This window comes from Eumetopias jubatus, unplaced genomic scaffold (assembly GCF_037043125.1).
Source record: "Eumetopias jubatus isolate StellerSeaLion01/CBP00866 unplaced genomic scaffold, mEumJub1_p1.0 scaffold_4, whole genome shotgun sequence".
Taxonomy (NCBI): domain Eukaryota; kingdom Metazoa; phylum Chordata; class Mammalia; order Carnivora; family Otariidae; genus Eumetopias; species Eumetopias jubatus.
In genome coordinates, this window is record NW_028274810.1 from 145,457,882 (window position 1) to 145,476,984 (window position 19,103).

The following is a 19,103-nucleotide window of genomic DNA, read 5'->3' on the forward strand; positions in this document are numbered from 1 at the left end:
CCTGGAGGGGAGGGGGGTGGGGGGATGGGGTAACTGGGTGACGGGCATTAAGGAGGGCACGTGATGTCATGAGCGCTGGGTGTTATATAAGACTGATGAATCACTGACCTCTACTTCTGAAACTAATAATACGCTACATGAATTAATTGAATTTAAATTAAAAAAATAAATAAAATTCATCGTAAATTTAAAAAAAGGGCATTGTAACATTCCATATATATATATATATATATAATTGTGAAAAACTGGATACAACCTAAATTTTAAAAATGGAGCATGTAAATTATTGTGAAGCCCTGTGTAGCAATTACAATGGTAATTACAAAGACTGTTTAATAACATGGAAAACGCTTACAGTATAATGTTATTTGAAAATTGCAAGATTTAATGAAAAACTTAATCAAAATGTTCAAAACAATTGTGTTTTGGATGTATACCTATTGATACTACTTCTTTTTTTTATCCTACCTTAAAATTGTTTATTTCCCAGGCTTTCTTGATAGAAGATTATGTTTTTCTAAGTAAAAAATATTTAATCATAACCCTTAAGAAAGTGCTCTGTACCTGACTATCCTTGATGACTATCCCTGAGCATTTTATAAAAAGGAGCCAATTAAAAATACAGCATAACAAACATCTTGGAATTGTCCTGGCTTTATGAGTACAGATAGTTCTCATCCTCAACAAAATTGTGAAGAAAGGGAAATTAGTGTTTGCTTTCCACCTTTTGTGCCACCTTCCCTTTAACTCCCAGATTTTATATTCTGGTTTCTATTCCCAAGGAATCTTGCTTTCTGATCACTGCTACTGTGTTAACTAGTAGTAGCATCCGAAGGTATTTGCATTTTATCTTAAAGATCTGACCCTTAAAAATAAAAAAATTCATGTAAAGCTTTAACATAAAGGAAGTGTTCTGTCCGTGTTGATGATGATGGTGGTGGTGATAAGGGTGATGGTACTGACCACGGAGAAGTCTTTAATAATAAAATGGGGCTTTGTGGGAAAATGATTATTTTCCATTATGACACTTTCAAAATATTTAGAGTATGCCTGAAATTTCATTCTCCTTAAAGAAAAAAAGCTTATGATGCATCCATAGTCTGTGATACCAGAGACAACTATAACCATAACAATACTCAAATCTTTCTCAAATCTATTTATATTTTCAACCTATATGATTGCATGGATTTGTGAATTCCTGTTATAAAACATTAGCACTTTCTTTTAGTAATATTAACATTGCCTCTTGAAGCTTGAAGGGGCATCCTCTCTTGCTAATATTCTTATATTTGTGGAGTAAATTTAAACGAACCGTATCCATATATTTGATGCTTGCCATGACTTTATAAATTAAAACATATGAGGCTATTTATTTCCTTCTAGGCACTATGCCTAGAATTTGGTGCCCTCAGGTAAGTAGTTGAGCTTGGTCATGGCTGCCTGCCAAAAATTAGGCTTCCTCCAGCTGTGGACAACTAAGGTTTACAGCCTAAACTTCTCCACAGCTGTATTTTTCCTGCAAAAATAATCACTACACAAATTTAGAATTGATATTAACTAGCTACTAATTACCAGCTCTTGAGTTTTAAGGAAAGATGAAATTCTACACAAGTTTTTAAAATATGCCTAACCTTAACGCCGTTTAGTGTCTTTCCGAATACATTTCAACGGCATGGTGGTCAAATCTAATTCAGTTTCTATTTCAGTGCTTCGCTAAGTCTTTCCTTGGAGTCCAAAGACATGTGGAACTTATGTACATTTCCAAATCTGATTCCAGCTCTCTTTGTTTACGTATTGTCTCTTATAGAGCAAGTCTTGGGGTGCCACCTTTCCAACCCAAAGAAGCTTATCAAGATATTTCCCTAAACAAAGGTAGTGATTGTTTTCATTCTACCCCACTAAATTCTGTATTAAGCTTTGCAGCACGGTTTACAGCTTGTCTTTCTTTGGCTTCCTGAAGTCTTGAAGCAGCTGTGCATGTTTTAATCTTACACTTTTGATAAAGTGAAGTTGCTCTCAAGGTCCATCATATCCTCTCTCCCCTGCTGTTCTCCCTTTTCCGTTCTATTTCCCCCTCCCTTCCCTCTCCTTTCCCAAATGGATGACTTATAAACACTACTGTTGCTTTTGTCTGCATTTTCCTGATTATTCGTAGGGTTGAGCATCTTTTCATGTTTACTAACCATTTGAGTTTCTTCTGTGATTTTGTAAATTTAGATGTTTGGTCCATTTGTCTGTTTAGATTGTCTTATCCTAATTCATTTCTTTGTATCTCATTGTATTCTAGATATTAACTCTTCATCTCATATGTATGAAGATACTTTTTTTCATTCTGATAGATATCTACTCACTTGGGTTATTATCTTTCTTCTTATGAATGTTTTCAATTCTTATGCAGTCAAATATGGTCAGCTTTTCCTTTCTGCTTTCTGAGTTTTGCATTTTTCTTATCAGATCTTCTAGCTTGTGATTATACAAATATTGTCTTTTTTAAATTTAAATTTTACTTAGTTAACATACAGTGCAGTATTGGTTTCTGGAGTAGAAGTCAGTGATTCATCACTTACATACCACACCCAGTGGTCATCACAAGTGCCCTCCTTCATACCCATCCCCCATCTAGCCCATCCCCCCACCCACCTCCCTCTATCACACCTCAGTTTGTTCTCTATCATTAAGAGTCTTTTATGGTTTGTTTCCCTCTCTCTTTTTTTCTCCCCTTCCCATATCTGTTCATCTGTTTTCCTTCTTAAATTCCACAAATGAGTGGTATTTGTCTTTCTCTGACTGACTTATTTCACTTAGCATGATACAGCTCCATCCACGTCATTGCAAATGGCAAGATTTCATTATTTTTGATGGCTGAGTAATATTCCATTGTATAAATATATATACCACATCTTTATCCATTCATCAACTGATGGACATTTGGGCTCTTTTCAAGTTTGGCTATTGTTAATGATGCTGCTATAAATATCAGGGTGCATGTATCCCTTCAAATCTATATTTTTGTATCCCTCGGGCAAGTACCTACTAGTGTAATTGCTGGATTATAGGGTAGCTCTATTTTCAACTTTTTGAGGAAACTCCATACTGTTCTCTAGAGTGGCTGCATCAGTTTTCATTCCCACCAACAGTGCAGCAGAGTTCCCCTTTTTCAGCATCCTTGCCAACACCTGTTGTTTCTCGTGTTGTTAATTAAAATATTAAATTATTCTCTTATGTGCTCTTCTAAAACATACCTTGGAGGTCTTTAATGTGTTTTAAAGTGTTTTTAAAAGAAACCATTTTAGATTTATAAAAAAGTTGTGAAAGTAGTACAGAGTTCCCATATGCCCCAAACCCAGTCTCCCTGTTATTAACATCTTACATTAGCATGGGATATTTGTCACAATTCATGAGCCAATATTGATGTTATTATTAATTGAAGTTTATCCTTTATTCAGATTTCCTTAAGTTTTTACTTAATGTCCTTTTTCTGTTACAAGACTCCCAATGTATTTAGGATACCTCATTACATTTAATTTTTATGTCTCCTTAGCCTCATCTGTCCTACGACATTTTCTCAGACTTTAATTGTTTTTGATGATTATATTAACAGTTTTGAGGAGTACTGGTCAGATATCTTGTAAAATATCCCTCAGTTGGGATTTGTTTGATGTTTTTCTCATAATGAGACTGGGTTACGTGGTTTTAGAAGAAAGACCACAGAGGTAAAGAATCCTTCACATCACATCAGATCAACGGTACATACAACCAATACGACTTACCACTCTGTTGTTGACCTTGATCACCTGGCTGAGGTTCTGTTTCTCTACTGAAAAGTAATTTGTTTCCCCTCTTTTTTATACTGTACTCTTTGGAAGGAAGCCACTATGTATAGCCCACACTTAAGGTGTAAGGAATTCTGCTCTACTTCTTTGAGAGTGGAGAATCCTGTTTGTCTATTTTTAACCATTTGGATCTCTCATGCATCTGGAATTTATTCTGATATATTATCAGAGTGGACATTGAGCTATTTCTTTTTTCCCTCTTTTGTGCAATTGGCATTTCTTTCGTTTGGGGAAGTCACAGTGGAAATCAGTACGACTCCTAGCTCTAAGAGAGGGCCCTGTTATTTTAGACCGAAACAGGGAATTTCCGTCCAGCTTTCCACACTGATTTAGTAAGATAAGCCAATCATTTGTTCAAGTGCAAGCCAAATCACTGCATTTTTGGGAATGGTCAACCTGACAGCTTGAGCCAATGCGACAAGAAGGGAAGTTGCAGAAGGCTTCTGGGAAAGGAGGTTTCTCTGTCTTTGTTGGGGGATACCAAAAGATAGTGCTTTTTCTCCTTTTGGGCAGTCTGGTGTGTAGATTTGAAGCTGGGAACTTTGGCAGCCATTTAGCCTAGGACAAAGCTAACGTTACAGAAGTCGGAACCCAGAGACAGAAAAAGAAATTGAAAAACAAATAAACAAAAACCCTCAGTGTCTTTCATGTCAATATGGAGCCACTAAATGAAGCAACCCTACAGTGTGCTCTAGGAGACCCACTTAAATGAGCCCTTTGTTGTGTAAGGCAGTTTGGGCTGGGTCTTCAATTGCTTGCAATATAAAGAAGCCTGATACAGGGGTATATAAATAGAGATGTAATGATATGTATGTATGTATGTATGTATGTATATATTTATTTCCTTTTTTTCCTTTCAAGTAATCAGTTGTCTCAATATAGTTTATTGAGTCACTCATTCTTTCGCCTGTGATGTAAAATATCATTTTATCATAACAACATTTCCATATAAAAATGGCTCTGTTCTGGGCTCATTACTCATTACATACATTAATTTATCTATGTCTGAATTAATATCACACTGTTTTAATTACCACAATTCTTTTATTGCAGTATAATTGACATATAACATTGCATTGGCTTCAGGTATACAACATAATGAATCAATATTGTTATGTATTGTGAAATGATCACCGCAGTAAGTTTAGTTTATCTGTTACACACATTATTACAAAATGTCTTTCCTTGTGATGAGAACTTCAAAGATTTTTCCTCGGCAACTTTCAAATATGCAATTTAGTATTATTAACTATGGTCACCATGCTGCATTGTATAGCCCCATGACTTATTTATTTTATAACTGAAAGTTTGTATACTTTGATCCCCTCCCCCAACCCCCACCTCTGGCAACCACCAATCTGTTCTCTGTATCTATGAGCTTGGTTTCTGTTCTGTTTTGTTTTGGATTCCACATGTAAGTGAAGTCATACGGTATGGTATTTGTCTTTATCCACCTGACTTAGCATAATGCTGTCAAGATCCATTCATGTTGTTGAAAATGGCAAGATTTCCTTCTTTTTTATGGCCGAATAATACTCTATTGTATTTATACCACATTTGCTTTATCCATTCATCCATTGTGGACACTTAGGTTTTTCCACATCTTGGCTATTATAAATAATGTTGCAATGAACATGGGGGTGTATATATCTTTTCGAGTGAGTGTTTTCATTTTCTTTGGTTAAATAGGTAAAAGTAAAATTGCTAGATCATATGGCAGGTTTTTTTAAAAAATATTTTAAGAAACTTCCGGGATGCTTGGGTGGCTCAGATGGTTAAGCGTCTGCCTTCGGCTCAGGTCACGATCCCAGAGTCCTGGGATGGAGTCCCTCATCGGGCTCCCTGCTCAGCGGGGAGTCTGCTTCTCCCTCTGCCTGCCGCTCCCTCTGCTTGTGCTGTCTCTCTCTCTCTGACAAATAAATCAAATAAATAAATAAAATCTTAAAAAAATATATTTTGAGGAAACTCCATGCTATTTTCATGGTGGCTGCACCAACTTACCTTCTTACCAACAGTGGGCAAAGGATCCCTTTTCTCCCTATCCTTGCCAAGACTTGTTATTTCTTGTCTTTTTGATAACAGCCATGCTAACTGGTGTGACGTGATATCTCACTGTGATTTTGATGTGCATTTTACTGATGATTGATTAGTGATATTGAGCATTTTTTCATGTACCTAGTTACCACAATTTTATCATGTGTTTTGCCATCTGGCAGGCAAATCTCTTCAGTGTTCTTTCTTTCAAAAACTTATGGGAGCTTTTCATATAATTTCTCTTCTATTTGAACTTGGCCATTTGCTTTTTAAATCCTATTAAAAGTTCTTTTGAGATTTTTTAAAAAAGGGATTACATTAAATTTACAGATTAAATCTAGAGGTGACCAGCCCTGGCCAACACCTTGACTACAATCTTTTGAGACACCCTGAACTGGAGAGCTCCACTAAGCTGCACACAGATTTCTGCCTTATAGAAAGGAGATAATAAATGTGCATTGTCTTAAGTTGGTATTTTGGGGGGCAATTTGTTATGCGGCAATAGATAACTAATGTGGATAAAAATTAATGTTATGTATATCTATGTTTTCAATGTTCTCACTCTTGATTTACATTTTTAAAAATAATTTCAGTTTACTAGGCATAAACTTGTGCTGTCTAGAAGCTTCTCTATTACTTTCCCTCCCCTTCATTTGTGGCTAAATATAAAGTGGTAATCTAACGGTCCTTTGTCAATGGTGACTTATTAATAAGGTGCCCCTAAGATAACTTTTTCTAATGCCTTTGACTATTTGTTTCAAAAGAAATTTTAGAAACCACAGCCATCTTACGCTCTTTCTCAGTGAAGACTGAAATTGAAATCATAGTTTAAATGCTTGAGGGAAATTAACCATGTAAAAGTTTTCCATGGCTAATTTTTGTAAAGTAATCACTTCATTAAGCAAAAAATTACCTTTTGTAAAGTAATCACTCCCTTTGGAAAAGAATCCAAAAAAAAGGAGCACAAGGAAGCTTGTAATAGGAAAACCCCATAGTTTCAGGGCAGAGGTCATACCTCATTGTCTGTGCCTGGCAACTTAATAAAAAGAAATGTTGATTGAAAGAATGTTTGATAGGAACAAAAATATTCACGTTTGAGTATTCACAGTCTTTTTCTCTCTTGCTTCCCCTGCCCTTTTAAGGAAGAATCTTTCATTTCTTGTCTCCTGGAACTATGTTGTTCTGACAAAGATAAGTAGAGCTAGAAGGGCTACAGAATTGAAGGGAAGGAGGTCAGATTATTCTCGGAAGGAAAAGGCCTGAAGTAAGAGCAAAGGGAGGTAAATTGCAGGAGAAAGGGAGAGGAAGTGTGAGCATGCAGAGAGAGAGAGAGAGAGAGAGAGAAGCACTGTAGGAGTTTGGTGAGCAAGGGAGAAGCAAAATGGATGGCTGTCATGAAAACATGGGAGAAAGGGAGAAAGATGGGTAAAGATTTTTAGGAAATTGTGCTGTGTGAATATGCCATATATTTCCTTTCTCAGCCTTTCCATGAGAGTTGGATTTGAGTTGGATTTGATTGTGTCACATGCCAAGACTGGCTTAAGGATGGCTCAGTTTTACTGCAATTTCTCTGTCTATTCCATATCTATCTCCCTTTTTATCCTGTTGCCCTAAGTCTCATTGTCCAGTTTCCCAGCAGTGTTAACTGCTGTCATCACTACATGTCTAGGGCTATTCTTATTTTCTTAGCTTTCCTGACCTGGAAATAAGCACATCTTCTTTCTGCTTCGTTCATTCAAGACCAAGTTAGAAATTATTCAGAGACCATAGGCAGGTTTAGAAAGAAATAAAAAAAAAAAACGCAAAAATATAAAAAAGAAATTATGAACACATGGAACAGATCTGTTTCTAGAGCTTAAGTTCCTGATATTAACATAACAAAGGCCAGCCATAGAAAGGCTTTAACTGATAGAGATTGCCAGGTTCTTAGCATTGGTTCTTCTTTTCCTTACTTCTGTCCCCATGTTCAGTGTCTTAACCAATCATTGCTGTGAAGATTTGAGATATCTTCATCTTGTTCTGGAACTTATCTTTGTATATAACAGAAACTTCTTTCTTTTTCCTTGAAAGTTATGTTATAAGGAGGATGGGTTTTGTAAAATGGAAGGCATTTTTGTTTCGCTGAGCTCTAGACCATATTAATTTGAACTACAGCACTTTTCTGAATGACAGAATTTATTGATAGTTTACTACATAAGGCTTAAATCGTTTTACTCTTATATGAATACATACTTTATATTTTCAAGATACGGTCCTTAGGTAGCAAGGACCGTATCTTCCATCTCTCTTCCCCCATAGGTCTTAGTTATTGTGTTTACATATAATTACTTTAAATCAGTGGCTTCTCAAAGTGTGATCTGGGTTCTTCTGGGGATACTGAAGACTATTTCAGGGGGGTTCACAAAATCAAAACTATTTTAAAAAAACAATACTAAAATGTTATTTGCCCTTTTCACTTTACTCTCTCATGAGTGTATGATAGAATTTTCCAGATGCTACATGACATGTGATGATGTCATTCCTCTGATGGCTAATGGAATGTATACTTGTATACCCTTGTGCTTTAAAAATTTCTGAGTTTTAATTTCTTAGTATAGATAGATGTAACCCACATAAGCAAAGGTTCTTGGAGGTTCTCCATAGTTTCTAAGGCTGTAATGTGGTCCCAAGACCAAAAAGTTTGAGAACTGCTGGTGTAGATAATTATGTATTGAACTGAAAATAGAACCAATCTGATTTTTATCATTTCTTTCCCTGAGGGCCTGAAATTCTTTGCTATCATTCTCTGTATGGTTCAAGGTCTGGTCTGATACAGAAACCACAAGAGACAGATGCCACATGGTTACTTGAATGGAGAAAGTTTAATATAAAAAAGTATTAACTATAATAGGGGATTGGAGTAACCAGGGATTGGCTAGTAAGAGTCAAAGAGAACTCTAAAGAATATAGGATTGGCAGAAATCAGGACTACAACCCCTGAGGCTGAGACACAGCACCCAAAGAAAGGTCCCCAGGGGTTGAAATATAGACTTTGTTGGAGAGGGCACAACTATGTCTCACTGAATGGCAGAGAAGTCGCTGTGGTTGCCATGCTGGTGCAACTTGCTGGAAATCTGCCCTCTGGAACTTTCCAGAAACCTTTCTTTTAGGTTCCTGGGGAAAACTGCTCATGGTAAGGTTTCTCACTGGAGACACTCTGCTCTGAAACTGCTCAAGGGAGAAGCAGGTTTGGGTGAGGAGAGAGAGACTGTTGACCACTAAGTGTTGTTGCTGTCTTGCCCCGCAGGAGTCCACTACCAGAGAAGCAGTGCATCTTGTAGGATCCAGAGAAGCAGTCCCCAGTGCTGGCGTTGGCCAACATACATACATACAAATCAGGGAAGAAAACTCTTTTGCAGTGTCTCTCCATGGCTGTCTATTGACAGAGCTTAACATTACTCTCTCTGATAAAGAAAAAGATCTAAAGAACCTAGGTCCATTTTAACAGAGCAGGCACTGAAGGATGAATTTGGAACTGAGAGGAGATAAAATGACAAATGGCACACGTAACTTTCACTTAATATGTAGTTTATCAGTTATCTATGTTTCTTTTTTTTTTAAGATTTTATTTATTTATTTGACACAGAGAGAGAGAGTGAGAGAGGGAACACAAGCAGGGGGAGTGGGAGAGGGAGAAGCAGGCTTCCCGCGGAGTAGGGAGCCCGATGCGGTGCTCGATCCCAGGACCCTGGGATCATGACCTGAGCCGAGGGCAGACGCTTAACGACTGAGCCACCCAGGCGCCCACAGTTATCTATGTTTCTTAAAATTCCTGATGTTTTGTTGTATGGAAATCCACTCATTCACTCAACAAACATTTATTCAGTGACTATAAAGTTCTAGGAACTTATAAACATAGGCAGAAATTGTAGGCTATTGCCTACTAACCATTCCTCCATTTTTTTCCTCAATAGTAGAATCCCAGTTTTGTTCTTCTCTCATGCCATAAGCTTCAGGGAAGTCCATTCCCAGTCTCAGCTACAAGCCCAGCTCCTTGGGGTGAACCACCATTAGTCTGAACAGGTTTTCGTGGCCCCATTTCCTTTGCTAGCAATGGTTGTGTGACATAATTCTGGCCAAAAGGACATGAAGGGAAACCTGCATAGGGGCTTCTAAAATGGTTTTTTCCACCATCTTGAAAAGTGGTATTCAGAAAGAAATAACCCTCTTCTGCTGCTAGGCATTGTTATGTCTTCATGTGATGCTTGGAAAGTTGGTAGCCATCATTTGAAGGGAGGGAGAGAGGCTGCTATGCACAGCAGAGCAGGAAACGGAGGTAAATGAAAGAATTAATCAAACCTAGAAACACCTACCTCTAGGCTTCTTCTTCTTTTTTTTTTTTTTTAAAGATTTTATTTATTTATTTGACAGAGAGAGACACAGCGAGAGAAGGAACACAAACAGGGGGAGTGGGGGAGGGAGAATCAGGCTTCCCACCGAGCAGGGAGCCCGATGCGGGACCTGATCCCAGGACCCCGGGACCATGACCTGAGCTGAAGGCAGATGCTTAATGACTGAGCCACTGAGGCACCCCTACCTCTAGGCTTCTTGTTTTAAAAACTGATATGCCAGACTTCTGAGATGACATATGCAAATAAGATACGTCCTTACTCCCAAGAGGCTTTCGGTTTGGTCAGAGAAACAAATAAGTGAAATAAATGTTTAAGATTGCTATGATAAAAAAGGATAGTAGTTGAATTCAACTGCAACATGCTAGTTCCAGCTCACTATAAAATTAGGTTAGAAAAGAGAAACATTATCAAGGGAAAATGTTTCGTTAAGTTGCCTCTTGAAAGGAAATATTTCCAAGTTCCCCGCAAATAAAACTTTACATAATGTAGTATATTTGATCAGAGCTTTCTCTCTGCCCCAAACTCTTTCCAGTAATAGTAGAAAAGATTAACAGTTGTTAATTAGTATTATTTTTCAAATACACATAAAAATGATAAAGAGTAACATAAATGCAGTTTCAATAAAAAGCAGCAAGAAGTATAACAAGGGAAAAGTCTTTATGTTAATATTTTTCTACTCAAAAACATCGTGGTGTATGTATTCGGTGACACAATGCAGTTTTGTTATTCCCAGGAACTGGGTCTCAGATTGCAGATTTCTCTTACATTTCTATTAGAACACCTAGCTGAGAATTCTGGTGAGCTGTTTAATTAAAGTCTGCCCTTAATCTCCATTTCAATTGGAATAGTTGGACGCAGAAACAGATGATGCTACTTTCATAATTAAGTGAAGCTGAGTGACCCTTATCTACATCTCAAATTTTCCTACAGCTTTCAATTGTTCATAAAGGCTTCTGCCTTTTATTTGTAGGTTGAATGATAATTTCTATGCTTTCCTTCCTGGAATCTTCAAATTGGCTTTCCACAGACAAATTAAAATAGAGACTTGAGGCTTTTTTTGTTTGTTTTGTTTTCTAAGTAATTCAGGAGAAAAACAATCCCTTTTATTTAGTAATATAACACACCAGGCACACTCGCCTCCAGGCCTTACCACTTACTCTTCCCTTGGCCTCACGTTTCCCTTCCCTTCGCCATCTGCATGGTGCTCCCCTAACTTCTTCGGTCACCCTCTCGCTGATGCCTTCCCCCGCCACCCTATCTAAATTTCATCCCTTCTCCTCCACATTATTTCCCTTTTCCCCATTTTACTTTTCTTCCTTACCAGTTTTCAATACCTAATCTTATTAATTAGGTACTTATTTATTTTATTGTTTCCCCAACCAGAATATAAACCTCATGAGGACAGGAACTGTGGTCTATTTGTTTTTATCACTGAGGGATTCCCAGCACCTAGAACAGTGTCTGATACACATAAGAGCTCAGTTAACATTTGCTGACTGACTCACAGTGGGATGAGGCTTGGCTTTGGAGTTAGAAAGGCCTGGGTTAGAATGTAGATATTCTATTTGGCCTGGGGGAGCTCCCTTTACCCCTTTGAACTTCAGTTTCTTCACCTATAATATGGACATGCTACCTTACATGGTAGTTTTAAGGGTTTAGTGAGATAATGTACAATTGATAGCCCTCTTCCTTTGCAAACTGAGGGAAGGCCTTAGAGATTTATTTTCTGATATTATTCCTCTTCCTTCCACAAAACTTCTTTATGGGTATCTCAGTCAGGATTTTAATAGGAAACTCAAATTAGGATCAGGATTGAGGAGGGTTGAGGTCTAGGGGAACATAGGGGTTAGAGGAGGAAGCCGGGGAATAGCAGAGCAATCACTAGCAACAGGCCCAAAGGGATGAGGGGAAGAAAGGAGAGCTGGGCCCCAAGGGACCTCACAGGAAGGGGATGTGGAGAATAAATAGCCTTATACTCCTTTTTCCCTCAGATGATCTCTTGCTGAGTCTCCCTATCATCAGACCCAATTGTAAGCCAGAGTTGAGAGCCCAATGATATCAGCCATATAGGTTAGATCCTAGGGCACAGGGCAGATGGGAAAGAATGGAGAGTGAATCTGGGGGGCCAAGGAAGCTATCCAACCTTACTATATATATCCAAGGTGTTTGTTTTACAAGGGATAGAGAGGGTAAAGACAAGGTCTAATTCTCGGTAGACTCATGGTTAGGATGACCAGAACTTCAATTCAGTGCAATAAGCATCATAGAAAAGCCCGCACAGCGTGTTATGGGCACACAGAAGAGAGTCATCTCTTTCACAACTTAAATGTCAGAGATAGTGTGTGTGTGTTGGGGGGTGGTACTAGTGGTTTGACTTGGAAAGGCTTTCTGGAGATTAAGATTGGTAACATAATTCAGAGACCATTTTATTTATTTATTTAAAGATTTTATTTATTTATTTGACAGACACACAGCGAGAGAGGGAACACAAGCAGCGGGAGTAGGAGAAGGAGAGCCCCCCCCTTCCAAGCAGGGAGCCCGATGCGGGGCTGGATCTCAGGACCCCCAGACCACCACCCGAGCAGAAGGGAGACGCTTAACAACTGAGACACGCAGGCACCTCTCAGAGACCATTTTAAAGTATGACAATTTTTTAAGAAGAGAAGATGAAATGCTGTTCTCTGAAAGATTTTTCTGATGAAATATGAGAAGATGGGACTAGGGCATGGAAGGGAGGATGAGAGTGAAGGATGGAATGAAATAATTTCAAAGGTTTTTCCTAGCTTTTACGTTTTAATAATTTAGCTTTTTGTTGTCTTGTTACTTCTGAACTGTTAGACTGTGGATCTTTAATACATGAAAATGAGTATAAAATTTTGTAATAATCTCTCTTGTTTGCAGAATTTAACTTCAGGTTTCACCAATGAATGCTCTTAAATTTAACATAACTAAATTTAGGGGGGAATATAGTGTTTTGAAAATAAATCATATAAGTTTATTACATATTGAAACTAAAAATAATGCAAAAAAGAGGAAGGCTGTTAATAGACAAGTCTGATTTGGGTTAATGTTCATACAGTTCCTTTATTTAACATTCTATTCATAGACTGTTCTAATCTTCAAGAAAACTCTATGACTCTACATCTTGATAATTTCTAACGAAAGCGAGCAAACTCGTTTTGATAGCGACCAAACACCTGTATATGGTCATAAGAAAGATATTTATATATGGAATTTCAGGTTAAATGGTATACAAAAAAGATAGATGCAGGAAGGGATCAACTCACAATGAGGTAAGGGCCTTGGGAACCGGTGGAGGAGAGAGGGTGACAAGAAGGAAGAAAACAAACTTCTCTTGAGTACTCTTCTACGCACCATAATTTGGGATAGGTTTTCCAGGTTACCCACGGGAACAGGTGGCAAGACCACAGCGCACTGAAATTGGTGCACGGAGAGATCTCACTGCGGTAATTATTTTCTTTGTAATTAGACGTAATTACAGTGAAACGTAGTGAGGAGCTTGTCCACAACCAACATCAAACAAGAATTTCCGGTAGTATCCCTAGTGCTGTAGCTACAAACGTCAAATGGCTGGGGGTAAAGCAGCCAATAAGTATAAACAACTAGAGAGGGAAGCGTGGGCAGTTAGTAACACTTCAAAAGGCTGCACAGAATGCTTGGGATTTTTGGGAAATCCAGAGAAATGAGTCAAATGGGATTGAGGCAATACAATGGAGGCAAATGCGGAGCGGCAGCTCTCGGCCGGCTCAAAGGAAGGTGCCCCCTGGCCAGAATAGACAGGCTCTGGGTCTGTCCTGACTGGGCCTTAGCCTCTAGCTCTTTTAGGCTCCGCGCCTTTTTTCCACTCCCAGCGCGGTGGCCGGCGCTTCCCTCCGCCCCCGACTCCGCCCACCCCACCGGGGCTGGCTCCGCCTACCAAGCCGGGGCCGCGGCTGGCTCCGCCCACTCTCCCAGGACTGCGGCCGGCGGCCGAGGGGCGGGGCGGGCCGGGAGGAGGCGCACTCCAGAGCGGGAGGGGGATCCGCCGCGGAGTTACGGGAAAGTTGGTCCGAGTTCCTGGAGTTTCCCCCTGTGGTTCCCGGGGCTCGGCCGGCCGGTGCCCCGGCTCCTCTCCTCCCTCCGGCCTTCACCGCCCACCACGTCCCTCCTTCTGTCCCCGGCAGCCATGGAGCAGCCGCCAGCGCCCAAGAGGTAACGAACGCTGGGAGCCGGGAGAAGGAGGGAGGCGGCGCCGGCGGCCGCGGGCGGGGGCGGCTAGGCCGGGCGGGACCGCGACCCCCTCCGCGACTGCCGGGCCCGGGCCGGGCGCGCTGGGCGTCGGGAGGCAGGTCCGAGTGCCGGGCCGCGTCTGTCCACTGGTCGAGGGGGCCCGCGGGGAGGCCGAGCCTCGCTTCTCCCGCGAGGCGGGCCTGGTGGCGTGGAAAGTCGCCGGGCAGCGCCGGGCTCCCCGCGGCCGGACTCCTGGGCCGGGCGGACTTTTCCCTCCTGGCAAGTTCACGAAGCCCGGAGATGCAGAACTGGGAAATTGGGCTGCTTACAGCCATGTAGGCGTTCTTGTCAAATGTTTTTCATAATACTGCCTTTTATTTGAGAAGGCGGGTTATTTATTAACAGTTTAAGGAATTCAACATTAATAGTTACACAGTGTGTAAAACTTGTAGATATATCGCACTGACAGGTGTTCTTCCCCTTACCCCCCTCAAGTTCAGAAGTATTTATGGATGCAAGACAGTAGGAATCTTAAATTAGAACCCCCTCCCCCATATAGTTTTCTGTTTTTCTTCTAGCATATAAAAATAGTGATGCTTTGGTATTTGCTGTTAGTTTATATTTAATCTTTAATATATTGGAAGAGTAAGAGTACCCAGTAGATACTTTCAAAGTAGTAGTTGAAATGGTCAAGCTAAATCAAGGCTCTCCATAGATGTAAGTTCGGAATGTTTATTTTTTCCCCCAAGAATGAATCAACAGCAGTTAACTGGTGGTGTTTAAAGCATTTAATCTCACTCTTTCATTTTTAATTTATAGAATAAGGGTACTAATCTTTCTCCCAGAGTGCTGTTGTGAAGATTAAGGAGTTCTCGTGTTCTGATACTTAGAGATCTTTAGATGAAAGGTGATAGATTCAGGAACATGGAATAATTAAAAAGGTAGGAACTTTGTAGGCTGTTGTGAATTGTGTGACTAGACAAGCGAGCCTCGAGGCCTGGAAACCATCTGTTCAGGTGAAAAAAGTGGGGGTTGTGGAGGGATTTCCAAAAGAGACCTGCTATCAGACAGAGCCCTTGATAGATTTTTATCTGGTATTTTGTGTTGAATTCTAGTATTGACTGGGCACCCAAAAAATTGGAAACTTTTTTTTTCTTTTCTATTGTGGAAGGACTGCAAAGGGGGCACCTCTGAGATAATGCCCTAAGGCCAACCCGAACAACTCCAAATTCAAGTAGCTCTCACTGTTCATTAGCTCTAAGTTATCAGAGTTTTTTTTTTTTAATAGGTGTAAGAGACCCCCCCCCCCCCGCCCCCGCGCCCTTGCAGGGACTCTAGGAAACCTAGAGGCTCAGGGGGAGTCGTGGGTGGTATATATAACCATTCTGTGTCATTTATACTTTTCAAAGTGATGCTTGCACATCCAACGGGCTTATTTTTAGTTCTCTTCATGGAAAGACTTATGTTGATCCAGGAGGCGTTTCTGAAAAGCAAGATATGTGACGTTAAGCCCATATATTCCAATATCACTTAAAATTTTTTCATAGCATTTTCATTTTCATAATATTATTATAGCAACCCTGTTAAGTAGGTTGGATCACAGGTATTAATCCTGTTTTGTAGCTGAGGACACTAAAAGAGTTTGCTACATGGAAGTCTATGACAGGGATTACTGACAGTGAGTTTTGTGTTCTCCCTATTGATCATTACCTTCTAATAATAAAATACAGATGCCATTTTTGAGGTCATTTGTTTGCCATGAACTTTGTATATACATTCCTGTATTTTGTTGTCCTAAGAAACAGGAATCCTGGCTCTGCAGCTTACTATGCTAGTTCTGAATTTAATTTCTTCATCTGTAAAGTGTGCTGTGAGGATTAAAATAGGTCATGTGTAAAGCACATAGCACAGGGCTCCATAATGTGTTCAGTGATGTTAAATGTTGTTAGTTTATTCTTTGCTTATTAAGTGAAACTCAGAGAGGTTAAATAATTTGGTCAAGTGGAGGAGATGCCAGAACCCTGCGTCTGATTGGCTGCAAAGGCTGTGCACCCTCTCACACTGTATACAGTGATACCTCTTTTTAAAAACTCACTTTCTTAGGTTTCCATATGTGGTGGTCATTTCTTTGTACAATCCTGTGGGCCCTCTGCTTGTTCTTTTCTTCTTCCCTTTAAGAATGTTGCTTTGCTTTCTGCCTTGAGTAGCACTTCCTTAGGGCTCAGACATTTTTACATGGTCACATTTATGTTGCTGATGTTCAAGTCTGTATGACCAGCAGCTGCTGTTCAGTTGGTATATTTGATTTTTTCATGCAAATCCACTCTTTCATTATTCCATCTAGTTTGTCACTAAGTCCTATTGAATTCTCCATCAAAAAGTCTGGATTCATTTTCTTTTCCTTTTTCATTTTTGATGGCGATTACCCCATTCCTGGGTTTTATGACCCTCATACTTGATTTACAGCAGTGCCTTCCAAGTAGGTACTTGAGTGCAGTGGTTTTAGAAAGTTTTTAGCAGCAGAAAGGCTCTGTTTGGAGTAGAGGCAGGGCACTAGGACCTGGTTCTCAGTGCCTTGCCTCCTCCTCTTCTCCTTTTGCTGCCCTACAGAACCTCCTAATGATCGTAGGACAGTGTTTGCTTTAGTTCAGAAGCAAATGGCTTCTGATTTGTTTTGTTAAAACATCACTTCCACCATGCTATTTCTTTAAAAAAAAATTTTTTTTTTTGATTGGGGCACCCTAGTCTACTTAGTGCCCAAGACCCCTATCACTTGGTCTTAGATTTAATCCCTAGGCTTTTGTTATTCTTCTCATGAATCTGGCTTCCTGAAGTTTTCCTTTTGTTTTTTATTTAGGTTGTAGGCCATGGGTACTTCCACCTTTGCCTTTGTTCATGCTTTTCCTTTAGAGAAGTTGGTGTTCTTTTTTTGCTAGTAATCTGTGTTTTATTCTTTCCTCAAGGCCTGCTTCATAAAGTAACTTATTTGAGTGCTTTTTAGCCTAAGGTATTTTTCCGTATTCCTAGTATGATGTCCATTTGAGTATATGCCATCTTCATATTGTTCTTTTTTCAACTACAAAATTTTAGATATTCCAGAGATAATGGGGGCTAATTTAATAAGTATTTATGTATCACATTACCCAGCTTAAGAAATAAAATATTGCGAATACAGTTGAATTTTACTAAGTATATCTCTTCTCAGTTGCATTCCCTCCCTATTCCCCAAAGCGTTGTCACTATCCTGAATTGGGTATTTGTTATTCCCATACCGTATGTGTCTTTTTATTTTTATCATGTTGTTCATATAAATCTGATGTTAGGCTTGGGTGTCAGCGCCCACCTTTGCTCTTTGGGGTCATTCTTGTCCTCTGGGAGTTGGAGATTCCACTGAGCGGCTAGATCTGAAAATTGTGACGAGAGGATCTGGGAGGCCATTCTTACCTCACATCACTGAGTTGGTCTCACCAACAAGGTTGTGTTAAATATGGGCAATAGATGTGCTCAACTATAGTCACTGACTTGAGGTATCAGAATAGCTTTTAGATTCCCCAGCCTTCCTTAACAGGTCTGTCATAGAGGTCTTCCTAAGTTCTTATGAAAATGAGGTCCCTTTGGGAATGGAAGTCCATTAAATGGTTCTTAATTATTAACGTTTCGGTAAGTTGAGTTTCTCAGATTTCTTTGTAGGGGAACTGCTAGATGAAAGAAAAATGACCACACAACAGGTAAGTTTTAAGAGATAGAAGAGGAAATGATCAAAACATGAGCTCTTCACCAAGTAGAACACTCATAAAAGGGAAGGTGGGTCTCTGTGATAGGTGGTGGGTAGCATGAAAATTCCGGTTGCTTGAAGATAGATAGTTATATAGATAATACTTGTTAAAGAGAGGACAGAATATCATTGCTGGAGAGATAGACTTTACCAGACAGGCCTTGTTCCTCCGTTAGATTATAGGATTAGTAGTTATTTAAAATTTAAAATTCATTACGGTATACTTGGAGGAAAAGTTGGTGTGGAACAGTGAAAACACTGGTAGGGATAATAAGAAGGGAGTAAGCTCCTGAAATTTATTCGCGAGACAGATAAGGAAAGTTCTTTGCTTTAAGCCATGGTTGGATTCTTTGCATTTTTTTTTCTTTTTTTATGTGTGAAAATGTAGTTGGGGGAAGTAAAGTGAAGATTCAAGTTAAAATGTTAGGGTTACAAAGTGTGTTCACACAAATGAGAAGTGAAGGTAAGAAAACAATTGTTTCCTAAGGGAAAGTGTTGCTATGAATGAATGGAGTATCAGTCAGAAGATAGATTATTAGGGAATGAAAAAGCAAAAGTAAAAGGATGGGGATATAGATGGGTAAAGTAGAGGGAATTTATAGGTTCCTAGCATGAAAAGCCCATATCAACCTGTAGTATCAGTAGGCCTGACCTTAGACCAGAAGTTGGAATTGCAGATAAACAATTCTTGGAATTGAGTTGTGTGGGACAAGGCAACAAACTAGCTAAGTAGATAGTAGGGTATGACGAAAATCATGAAGACATTGCAATCAAAAGAGGTGTGGGCTTCATTTTAGGTCTATATTACTAATTCCTGTGTCCTTGGAATCAGAATTCTTC

General features: G+C 39.5%; 1 protein-coding gene across 1 annotated transcript in view; it reads left to right on the forward strand.

Moving 5' to 3' along the window:
* Positions 1-14,280: 14,280 nt before the first annotated feature.
* Positions 14,281-19,103, forward strand: part of STK3 (serine/threonine kinase 3) — a 267,876-nt gene continuing 263,053 nt past the window's right edge. Inside the window, exon 1 of the mRNA XM_028113356.2 lies at positions 14,281-14,470. Within this exon, the coding sequence (XP_027969157.1) occupies positions 14,445-14,470 (26 nt within the window). The 5' untranslated portion in view covers positions 14,281-14,444. The remainder of the gene's footprint in view (positions 14,471-19,103) is intronic.